General features: G+C 34.5%; 1 protein-coding gene across 3 annotated transcripts in view; it reads right to left on the bottom strand.

Moving 5' to 3' along the window:
* The window catches only part of DAT (Sodium-dependent dopamine transporter), a 95,154-nt gene that overhangs the window by 44,656 nt on the left and 37,426 nt on the right, over positions 1-13,072 (bottom strand). For 2 of the 3 annotated variants that reach the window (XM_025303220.1, XM_011152030.3), the window contains exon 3: positions 11,150-11,284. In XM_025303220.1, coding sequence (XP_025159005.1) covers positions 11,150-11,284 — 135 coding nt within the window. Of the gene's footprint in view, positions 1-11,149; positions 11,285-11,375; positions 11,495-13,072 lie in introns of those variants that run through there. The other variant, XM_025303221.1, reaches the window with a different exon arrangement.

Here is a 13,072-nt window from a genome sequence, read left to right on the forward strand (position 1 = left end):
AAAAAATTAGGTAAATAAAAAAATGTTTCAGGCAAAAGTTGTTAAAATTAATTGGTAGAAAAAGGGGATTTAATAAAAAATAGAGGTTACCATTTAAAAAAATTAAATTGAACTTGGCAGATCTGACCTTGGCAATGTCACTCAAGATCAAACTGAAAAGACTAATAAACCTCTTGAAACTCTACAACATTCATATTTAATATTTTTTTCTAAAACGTAATCCCTCTGAGATATTTATGGGTCCCGGGATATTTTATACACCCTATATATAAAGCATCTTAGGACAAAAGTCCCGCTATTTACTTGCATTCAAATCTCCTTTCTAACGGTTTCCAAAAAAAAGTTTCGCCGTTCACTCTCTTACCAAACAGACTGTATAATGATAAATAAGTATAGATCTATAGAAATTTCGCTCATTGTATATTCACAAGGAGATGATAAGACATGTAAAATCGATAATTGGATGAGTCATATTTTATTCGAATGGGAGGGTTATAAAAACCCTAAAAGAGTTTGCGCGCATGAGCCTTTGTTTGCGAGAAATTTGCAATTAAAAAAACAGCTATATATTAAGTGTAGTAACTTGGAATCAATAAGCGTGAAGCGTGATAGCTGCGGAAGCTAAGGCGCGCGCTAATATTTTGTCGTCTACGTCCGAGGAGTGGTCGAGTTCTCGCAGTGCCAACTTTTTTTTTTATAATATTACGTATTACTATATTTTATAATATTTCTATAATTTTATTATTTTTTATAGAACAAAAATATAATGCACACATACAATAATATGTATTTTATTATATAAAAAATAACAAGAATTAACGTTTTAATTATTTATTATAAAATGCAGACATTGCCGTACAATATTGTGGATGAAAATTCACATAAAAGCATGTACAACACGAAGAAGTAACACATCACGAACATTTCATAAAAGAATTATTTGTTTTGCAAAAACATTTTACATTATGTATGTTTGAAGGAAAACATAATTGACTAACATTTGAAAATATGTCGCGTTCATGTAATATTAACTTTGATGTATGCCAAGCAAAAAATAACATACTTCTAAATGATGGAGCGCATAATAAATAATGTGTTAACGATTGTATCATTATGTCATCGAATCGTGTATTTAATTCTACTTTATCTCTACTAATAAGGATATTTGGACAGTTTTGTATATATTTAATAATAATTTTGACTTGTCTATAAAAATAGACATCATAAGGTTGACATACTGGAGTACATTTTGGAGGAATAATTTGTAAATTATATGTTGTTTTATTGTTTCCACCAATAAAATTTTCATGATACATATGTATGTTTTTCTGACCTCCTCAAGAATCGACGATCATAAAAAATAGATTGTTGCTTACATAAGGTTTTATAATTGTTTTAAAATATTGTTCATATAAATATGATGTCAGTTTTCCTAATTTTGAGCAAACAACACACATTTTTGCATAATTTTAAAAGTTCGTCAACTTCTTTTTGAACGCGTATTCCAAATATGTCACTTGGTTCTTGTAAACATATAAAAACTTTATTTAATAATTTTCCTGATAGCGTCATCGAATATTGAGCAGTGTAAGGGTGTGTTATTTTATTTAAATCTCCTATATAGAGCTTGATTTTCTTTTCTTGTCTATGTATATACATGGTGTCCCGGGAGGAAAGGTCAATATTTCGTGAGGGTATAGAATGATGTAATATAAGGCAAAAATGTTATATAAACATGGTGTCGTTTATTACTGGTTTCCGAGATATAGCTATATTAAATTACATGTCGGAATTGTCTAATATGAGTTGAAGTTTACTGCAATTATATTGTAATACATATATCATAACAAATTTTCGAATATTTCGCCGCGTACTTCCATATATTTGTCACATCTTGTGAGAACGTGGCGGGTTGCGCGCCGGAGGACATCTTCACAGCTCCTAATTTGGTCAACAGCGGCTATTACACGTGCAATAAGTTCATCCCGTGTATTCACTTTAGTTTTATACACCTCGCACTTTAGCCAACCCCATAAGCAGAAATCCATGGGAGTTAGATCGGGTGATCTTGATGGCCACTGCACTGTTCCACCGCGACTGATCCAGAGATGTGGAAACACTGCATTTCAGTGTTCTCTCACAAGATGTGTATTATGAGGAGGTGCTCCGTCGTATTGAAAATACATTGTTCTTCGTGCCAGGGAAATATCTTCTAGTTGTTGTGGAAGCGTATTTTGTAAAAAGTCGAGGTAACTCTGCTCTGTCATACGATTTTGTAAAATAACGGGACTAATCAGCATTTCATTAATCATGCCACACCATACGTTGACGGAGAAACGAACTTGGAAATTCTGTACAACAATGGCGTTAGGGTTATCTTGCGACCAACGATGGGTGTTACGTGTATTATGCCATTACGTGTAAATGTTGCCTCGTCACTGAAAAGTATGACGGGAATCAATTCACGATAATTCTGTAGCTACTGGCAAAACTGTAGACATGTGGCTCCATCTCCTTCATGGAGATTTTGTACTCGTTGCGGATGAAATAGGTACAGATGTTGGTCATGCAGTATCCGTCAGACACGTGTCCGAGGAACACCAGTACGTGCAGAGACCCTTCTTGTACTAGTCGTAGGGCTCCTTTGTACCATTTGAAGTACATTTTCTTCTTCCTCAACATTTCTCTCAACTCTACGTTCAGATGTGATGTGAGCACTGGGAAGTGTACCATTCTCTGTAACGACGTTTTGGAGAATACTCTTCGGTCTGGAATGTGGCGCATTGGAAAACGGCGATGACATTCTTCAACGGCTGCGGGAGCACTGCCATTACAATACCCATAAATATAAACCATATCTGCGTACTCTACATTAGAAAATACGTGCGGCATGTTTGCAGTGTGTCACAAACAGCAGGACAGATCATCAGGTGTGTTTCGCTAACCTTTCCAACTGATATACAGCCTGCAGCGCTCCATTAGGGCCAGAGCACAGACTTCTGCATAACGCATAATACATAACGCATAAGAGAATCAACCAATCAAAGTTCTTCATTTCTATCTTGAAGAGGGAAATGAAGAAAACTAATTGGTTTATTCTCATATACGTTATGTATTATGTGTTATGCAAAAGCCTGTGCTCTTGCCCTTACAGTGAAGAATGAAATCCCAATGACGCGCCAACTTTAAATTTGGACGTGTAATTTAACATAACTGTATCTCGGAAACCTGTAATAAACGATACCATATTTATATAACATTTTTACCTTATATTACCTCATTCTATATCCGCATGAAATATTGACCTTTCCTCCCGGGACATCCTGTATGTTCTTGTAACATTAACTTGATATTCGAAACCTGTTTGATCCATATTTATTATAAAATCAAGATTGTAATCCTTCGAAACTTTTATTAAATTTTGAAATTTTATGGCAGACTGCATTACTTCTTCTGGAGATGTTATTTCTTTTTGAAATAAATATCGTATGACGCAACTATTTGATATTCTATAATTTGTTAAAAAATCTGTTTACTATGTTGTAGACGCAACAAAGCGAAAAGCGCACTCATCTTGATCTTCGGATTCTTTTTCTTTTCGAAATTGAGCTGCAGCAGACATAGCCCACTGCTGCAACTGCCGCCTTATAACCAATTGCTTACAATCCATACTTCGGTAAATCAATCATATTAGATGTGTGAATTAATTCAGTCCGTTTTTTTCTTCCAAAAAAATACTTCAGTATGAAAAAACATGAAAAAGTACACTAATCAAAGTATTTACCATCGCTTGCTATTATTTTTCTCATCTGTCTGGCAGTTGTTCCATTCCGTGACGGAAAAACGACTCGTCCTTCGAAGCGATCCATTCATTGATCCATTTCTCTATTTCTTCATAATTGTTGAAGTGCTGGTCCGAAAGCTCGTGTGCCATCGATCTGAACAAGTGATAATCAAATGGAGTAATGTCTGGTGAATATGGCGAGTGAGATAAAACGTCCCAGCCAAATACTTCCAAGGTCGCCTTCACAATCTTTCCAACATGTGGCCGAGCGTTATCGTGCTGAAATCACTTTGTCATGTCTCTTTTGCATATTCCGGCCGCTTATTCTTCAATGCGTTGTTTAAACGGATCAATTATTTTTGGTAAAATTCAGCAGTGATGGTTTGGCTCTCTTTTAATAGTTCATGATACACTACACCCTTCTGGTCCCACCATATACAGAGCATTACTTTCTTACCGTGAATATTCTGCTTTAGTATCGATGTGGATGGTTTTCTTGGGTCGCTAATGGATTTCTTTCGTTTGGCATTATCGAAATATATCCACTTCTCGTCTCCAGTTACAATACGATGCAAAAAACCTTTTCTTTTTTGCCTGGCAAGCAAAATTTCAGACATGGCTTTTCGCCTCTCGATATCTCTTTCTTTCAGTTCAGATGGCATCCATCTTCCTTCTTTGCCATGGGTAAATCTTTCCCATGGCTGCCAAACGCACAGAAATTGTTGATCAATCAACATTCAACAATTGCGCGAGCTTATGTTGCGATTGATACGGATCTTCATCGATTAGCGCCTGCAAATCTTCGTCCTCGAACTTCTTCGGCTGGCCTGGACGAGGTTTGTCATCGACACTGAAATCATCACTTTTGAAACGTCGAAACCACTCTCTGCATGATTTATCGGTGGGAGTACTTTTACTATAAGCTTCTACTAGCATTCGATGAGCTTCAGCGAAATTTATTTCTTCAAATAAAAATAGAAAATGAGAACTTCCCGGAAATGATGCTTTTTTGGCTCGAATTTCGACATTTTCGAATAAGATAAACACGATGTTATTGTTATAAACCCAAACGTTTATCAACTGAATATTATTGCCAGATGTCAAAACTAAAAAATAAAGCCTTGTGCAGGCATTAGAGGTTAGAAAATTACATAGTACAGCAATTGACCGCTAGATGGACCGAATTAATTCACACACCTAATATATAAACGTTTTTTTTATGATATCCATTTTATTTTGAAATGTACCACCTGTTAAAACATCATTTCTGAATCGTGCAAGTTCGCTGTTATGCCGCAAATATAATTTAAATCGTTTTTGCAAATATTTTAAGTTCCACTGCGGATGTTCGTTTACAGTCGTAATAATTTTTAATTTCATGTCAAAGGGCACTTTCTCACGAATAGTATTTTAGCAGGTGGTACGTATTTATTTTCACATGTTGATGTAGCTTCTTCCTGTGCTTCTCGTTCGACGTTTTCTTCTTTCTTTTTGGTAAAAAATATTCGATTTCTTCGCTCAACATATATTTACGCAACATTTTAATAAAAGTTTCAAATAATTTTCTAGCGACTTCTTTACAATAATTTGTGAATTTTATGAGTGGATCGGCATAAATCAAATTAAATTGTATAATAACGTATCTGTGAAAAAATTTATTATTGGCAAGTCATATCTTTTATGTACCTCTAATGTTTACAAAAATATACAAAATATTTATCTCGAAAATATGCGATATTGTCAGTTAAATCTTCTTTTGATATATCAGATTCTGCTAACACTTGAATGTGTTCTATTAATGATGGATCTACATTTGATTCCATATTTATTGTTAGCATATATGACCACACACACTATAACGGTGACTTCCTTACAGCTCAATATTCGAAAGAATATTAACTGAGAAAAAGGTCCACGTAGCCCTAACGGTTTCTTAAAATCATAGTACGGATGTGCGCAAACAAATATCGGTTATAACAATAGAAACTTTTCTTACGAAGGGGTAAAAAAAGAGAGATCGACTTTACTCGTGTCCTATGTTCGAGGCAATATATAAAGAAAAATGTACGGCAATGTCTGAATTTTATAATAAATAATTAAAACGTTTATTCTTATTATTTTTTATATACCTAGATAGCCAAACCTGAGCGAACAAATTCCGCCAATTGATATCAAGTGTTGATGACAAACAGGCAACAAATTTGCTGCAAACTCCATGTTATTAAATTCTGTTGGCAAATTGCCACTAAATATGCATCAAGGCTTGGTGCCGGACAATTTGCAATAAAAACCGCACAAGTTTTGCAACGCATAACTTTGCAGCAAATAGGCGCCAAACAGTGAGCAATGCTTGTACACAAGACACGAGAGCAAATTGGCAGCAAATCCGCAGCAAGCCTTGCACTTAATCAGCTGAGCGAGATGAACGCGATGTACATTGGATTTTGAATAGTTCTTAACCTATATATTGCGATATTTTGATTGCAATTTTGCATTTAAAAAGAGAAAGATGTATATATATATATAAATAAATATTTGACAAGACAGAATGTGTGATTTATTATATATATCGGGTGTTTCAGACCACCCGGGTCACCCGATTTTTTCGTTAACGTGACATTTTAGAGAAAAATATTTTAGATAAAAGTTGCAGGGTTTCAAAGGATCTATTTACTAACGCTATGAATTTGACCTTGGGATAACCTTGAAAAATCCAGTCAAGATCAACATAAAAATCTAAAACGGAAACCGCGACTTTTTATTATACCGTCTTTTTCCACCAATTAATTTGAACAACTTTTGTCTAAAATATTTTTTCATTTGCCTAATATTTTTCTAGATATTGAAGGAAAACTTGATAACTTTTTCAATATTTAACTTACGATATTTCGCTAACTAGTTGTCAAAAGAAAAAGCGGTACTAGACCTTTTTGCTCTATTTAGTCTGAAGAATATAATTTTACAATAGCACCTTGACTTTTGTTAACTTGCTGATTTTTAGAAATTTCGAAATCATAAAATTAACCAAATTCAGGGCGCTATTGGAACAATATATTCTTGAGACTAAATAGAGCAAAAAGGTCTAGTACTGCTTTTTCTTTTGACAAATAGTTAGCGAGATATCGTAAGTTAAATATTAAAAAAGTTACCAAGTTTTCTTTAAATATCTAAAAAAATATTAGGTAAATAAAAAATGTTTCAAACAAAAGTAGTTCAAATTAATTGCTAGAAAAAGATGATGTAATAAAAAATTGGGGTATCCATTTAAGATTTTTATGTTGATCTTGACTGCACTTTCCAAGGTTATGTCAAGGTCAAATTCATAGCGTCAGTAACTAGATCCTTTGAAGCCCTACAATTTTTGTCTGAAATATTTTTCTCTAAAATATCGCATTAACGAAAAAATCGGGAGACCCGGGTAATCTGAAACACCCGTATACAGTGAATCCCGAACGTAACGACCACTCTAATAACTCTTGAAGTATTGAAGTTTCAAGGAAAATGATCTGAATAAAAGTTGTAGGGATTTAAGTGAGCTACCTTATGATGACTTTGACCTTGAGCTCTATTTTCAAAGTCATTTGAAGGTCAACTTGTTTTTCAAATAGAAACCCCTATTTTTGACCTCGTATTCTGAAAGAGCGCAAAATTTTACGTTCAGATATGTATCTTTATGGGGGGTCGAAATGAAATGTAGAGGTTATTTGAAGGTCAAATATGTTATTGGTACGAAGTAGCTGGTAGATCGTGATTTTTATGAAATATAACCCGAATAAAAGTTATTGGGATCAAAGAGGGCCATAAGCTGGTGACCTTTATTTTGACCTTGACCTCCATTTTCAAGGTCATTTAAAGGTCAACTCGTATTTTTTAAATAGTCACCCCTATTTTTTATCCCGGATTTTGAAGAGCGTGTTTAGGTTGTTGAGCATTCAGGTTGTTGTCAAGGCAAGGTTGAGGGTCATTCAAAGGACAAATAATGATTTGACCTGGAGAGCAGCTGGAGTGCAGTAACAGAATACGTTGCCAATGTTCACTTGATTGAATAAAATATTAGGTAACTATTGCCTGCATAGCAGGCTGGATTTTCAGACCCCATGTGATCCAGCTACTGAAGGCAAGATCATAATGATCCAAGGTCTAAGTAGCTTCCAAAATTAGAACATCGTCGAAAAAAATCGTTTTTAATGTAATTTCTAAATTCATCAGAATTATTCGGACTTGTCTCATAGACTGTACTGTTCAGATAATCCCGCAAAAAATATTCAAGCTTTTAGATCGTGTAATCAACTGAGCTGCCGATTCTATCACTTCTCCTATGGGCTTCTGGTGCTAGTGTTACCTAGTTCAATAATTAATAATAGTTAATAATTATTTTCATGTGCAGGATTGGTCAAAGAATACAGGAAAAATTTTTTTTTAAATATTTCACTTATATTTTTTTGAAAAATAATTTTTTTTGTCACTTTGCATATCTGCAAAACTAGCGTAGACTGGTGGCCAATTCTTTTTTCCCGCTTAGAGCCGCGTCTATTCAAATAAGCAAATAAGCAATCGGCAATGTTAAACTCTGACTGACAGCAGAGAAAATCCAGTTCAAACTCTGCTTTGCAGATATGCAAAGCAGCGCAATGAAGGGTTAATGATGCGAGGTTAGGGTGACCTTCAACGTTCTTACTCGCAAACTCGAACAATATTTAATCAAACGTTCCGAGATAATAGTCAGCCGTTAATTTCTAGATTTACAGTCATTCGAACTGTGCAGCGATATAAAACTACTGGTGGAGTAAAAGATCGTCAGAGATCTGGACGGCCTAAATCAGTTACAAATGAGGAGAGTCAGATAGGAGGTTGCCATAATTGTTCGTGACTTTCTTAATAATCAGTTTCATTGTCGATGGATTAGAAAAGGTGAAATCGAATGGCCTCCTTGGTCCGCAGATCTATCACTTCTTGACTATTTCATGTGGGGTTATCTGAAGAGTAGAATCTATGAAATAAAGCTAAATAATTTATATGAACTCCGAGGTCGTATTATCCGAGAGTGTACCTCGATGGACCAAGATATAATAAGAAGATCTGTTTCTGATTTTTATCAACGCATGGCATATTGTCAAGAGGGGAGGTTTTCAATTTGAACATTTAAACCATTAGTTTTCCATTCACACATAAGTGAGGATCCAATCCCAGAAGCGACCTCCATCTTGCATCCATTGACCGAATGACATAAATCTTGCCTTCAGTGACTGGATCATTACGATCTTGCCTTCAGTGGCTGGATCATTACGATCTTGCCTTCAGTAGCTGGATCACATGGGGTCTGAAAATCCAGCCTGCTATGCAGGCAATAGTTACCTAATATTTTATTCAATCAAGTGAACATTGGCAACGTATTCTGTTACTGCACTCCAGCTGCTCTCCAGGTCAAATCATTATTTGTCCTTTGAATGACCCTCAACCTTGCCTTGACAACAACCTGAATGCTCAACAACCTAAACACGCTCTTCAGAATCCGGGATAAAAAATAGGGGTGACTATTTAAAAAATACGAGTTGACCTTTAAATGATCTTGAAAATGGAGGTCAAGGTCAAAATAAAGGTCACCAGCTTATGGCCCTCTTTGATCCCAATAACTTTTATTCGGATTATATTTCATAAAAATCACGATCTACCAGCTACTTCGTACCAATAACATATTTGACCTTCAAATAACCTCTACATTTCATTTCGACCCCCCATAAAGATACATATCTGAACGTAAAATTTTGCGCTCTTTCAGAATACGAGGTCAAAAATAGGGGTTTCTATTTGAAAAACAAGTTGACCTTCAAATGACTTTGAAAATAGAGCTCAAGGTCAAAGTCATCATAAGGTAGCTCACTTAAATCCCTACAACTTTTATTCAGATCATTTTCCTTGAAACTTCATTACTGAAGAGTTATTTGGGGTGGGATATTAAAATGGGACATCCTGTATATGATTTTATATAAATATAATGTTTTCATATTTATATAATCTATTTCGTTCGGACAATAAGAAAAAAAGTTATAAGTGTTTCTGTTTTTCTATAAATTAACTGATATAAGTAACTACTAACTTGATTAAATATGATGAATATAAATATAATTTAAAGCCCTCATAAGAGATACAACTCAAACATATTACATGATTTAATATAAGACAAAATTGCTATAAAATTTCTGTACAGAATGTTCGGTAATTAGCTGCCAATCCAAAATGTGAATGTAGATTGGGTTAAGCTTAAAAGAAAAGTAAAATATAATTTTGCAAGAATCGCAATAATTATCGAATTATTAATGACAAAAATCTGAGTAGTGGGAGTGCGCTGACATAGATGATTGGAGAAGCGTTGCAGCTGCTCGGGCTACAGCACGGCCCAGTTGACCAAATAATTGTTGTCAGTGTGCGGCGACAGGGAAGACAACGAGTCGCTATTCGTGTTTTATCTCGCCGCACCTACGTCTTGCCGCATGCCGCCAATAGTTGGTGGTCGACTGGGCCGCACAATGGCCCAAGAGGTTGCGTCGTTTCTCCAATCACCCTTCTTGGCGCGCGCCTATTCGTCAAATTTCTGTCATTACTAATTTGATAATTATTGTGATTTTTGCAAAATTGTATTTTACATTTCATTTCAGTTTAACCCAATCTACCTTCATACTTCGGGTTGGCAGCTAATTACCGAACACCTTGTATATAGGGTGTCTCATAACTAATGTTGCAGAGCTCGTGATGAAAACATAAAGCGGGTTAAGTCAAATATAAAAGTCCCATATCGTTTTGCGAGAATCGCAATAACTATCGAGTTGTTAATGACAGAAATTTGGAGTGTCCACTCCAATGACAGAGGAGTGGGAGCGTGCCGACATAGATGATTGGAGAAACGTTGCAGCTGCTCAAGCCACAGCGCAGTCCAGTCGATTCAGAAACTGTTGCCAGCGCGCGGCGAGGGGAAGAACAACGCGCCGCTATTCGTTGTTTTATTTCGCCGCACCTATGTCTCGCCGCACGCCGTCAACAGTTGCTGGGCCGACTGGGCCGCGTTGTAACCCGAGAAGCTGCGACGCTTCTCCAATCATTTATCTCAGCGCGCATTCATTCGTCAGATGTCCATAATTAATAACTCGATAATAATTGCGAATCTCGCAAAACGATATGGGTACTTTTATGTTTGTCTTAACCCAATCTACCTTCACACTTCGGGTTGGCAACTAATTACCGGACACCCTGTATTATTTCGAATATTTTGTATATTACATATCGAAAGATATTTGAAAAACTATTTATATAATACAATGTTATACTTTTGTAACATGCAATGTAGCGCTTTGCAGTATTTTTGCTTACCTTTTAAAAGTGGTACTAACCGACCCCAGCACGTTATAGCCCCTTTTCTATTAAACTGGCCAAGTGCGAGTTCCATGTAAAACAGAGGTATACCACCAACTATCAGCATTATGCAGTAGGGAACCAAAAATGCTCCTGTGGACAGAGACATGAGCAATCTAATAGATTTACAATAAATCAGAAGCCATATATCATAACGATTATTAAAAGTTTCAATAATTCTTACATTGTAGTCGATTACATCATGTCTTTAATGTAATATGGTTCTATTTGATTATCATGAACGATTTCAATCTCTTAACGGTAAGTAGATTAAAAAAAATCCGATTATTCTTCCATCTAATAATCTAGCGAGTTGTCTAGAGAAAAGGATGGAGAGTTCCAGCAGGCAATTCCAATATCTTGAAACAAAAGCCTATTGTGTGACCAAAGCGGGATCACCAGTTATTACGTATCCTCCCAAGTGAATAAAAGAGGGAAAAGATGGGGGAAAAGTATCGATTAAATTATGGAAGAAGAGGACAAAAGGAAAATAAAAAATAAATAAATTAGAATACGGAAAGTTGATAAATAGTAAGAAGTATATATGCAGGATGTTTTAGAAATAGGTGGCCAAGCTTTAAAAGCAAATTTTACTCATTGTAAGAATAAAAATAATCATATCATACTTCCAGAAATGCTTCTTTTTCAAATTATAAACACTTTTTATCCGTAATAGATTTTGTAAAAACATGGAATAAGTTGCCATTTTAACATCTTAACTTTTAAACTTTTAAGTAAAAACTAATTCCAATTCCAAACAGACTCATTTGCTAACTTATTTGGTTCTAACAGAAGGTGAGTAAAGGATAATGATTAGGAAATATGTTGTTCGTAAATACAAAGTGTTTATAACTTGGAAAAGAAGTCGAATCCATGTTCATATAATTTTTTTCATTCTTAAAATAAATAGGATATGCTTTTAAAATTTCGTCTCCTATTTCTGAAACACTTTGTATAGCGACCAAAAATTAAAATAGATAACTTATTATTCCATAGTATGTTTTTGTTAGATATATGTACATTTCTTTAAATTTGTGATTAATTTTTTTGTATTATGTGTTATCAATTTCATATCCAAGCATCATAAATGTACGATTTTATAATTGCTGAATATATTATGTAAGATTACATTTCATGCAGAATAACTAGAAATTGTTTAATAATATTTTGTTAATAATGTTACTTAACAATGTAACATAACATGTTTCTTTTAATTAAACAGGAAACGTATCGACATTTTTGCATAATAATTATTATACATTTCTGTGTAATAAGTTGTATTATAAAAATATTTGCAATTTGTACAATAATTTTTATTTATTGTAATATAATTTAATTTAAACGAAAGGTAAATATTTACCTTTATGAACCCTCCGCCAATGACCTTGACTTTGTTATATGTTATTGAGGATACTCTCTTGAGTAACATTTAAAAACTAAACTAAACTAAAATTAAAAACATTTAGTTGTCGTTCGTCATTTGTTAAAAAATTATTAACAAAAAAGTTTCGGTAAATATATAGAATATTGGCATATCCGCTCTAATTTCTTTGATCTTCACATATGTTATCAAAAATATGTTCCAGAGTAACTTCCTCCAAGTTTTAAATAGCGGTCATCTTTTATAAAAAAAGTTACCAACAAAAGAAGTTTGAGGAAATAAACATACCTGTGAGCAGCAAGTGGAATATATTTCTTAAATCTTCCGCCTTGTTCGTAACTCTTTTATAAAAGGTGACCTCTACCTAAAACTTGCAGGAGGTTACTCTGGAATACAGTACATATGAGCTCTTCAAAAAAATCCTAACTTAATCTAATTTATTGCATCTTTATATATTGTTGCACGTTGTTGAAAAGATTAAAACCTTTAAAATTCACGCC

Source organism: Harpegnathos saltator, unplaced genomic scaffold, assembly GCF_003227715.2.
Source record: "Harpegnathos saltator strain DR-91 unplaced genomic scaffold, Hsal_v8.6 scaffold538, whole genome shotgun sequence".
NCBI classification, from domain to species: domain Eukaryota; kingdom Metazoa; phylum Arthropoda; class Insecta; order Hymenoptera; family Formicidae; genus Harpegnathos; species Harpegnathos saltator.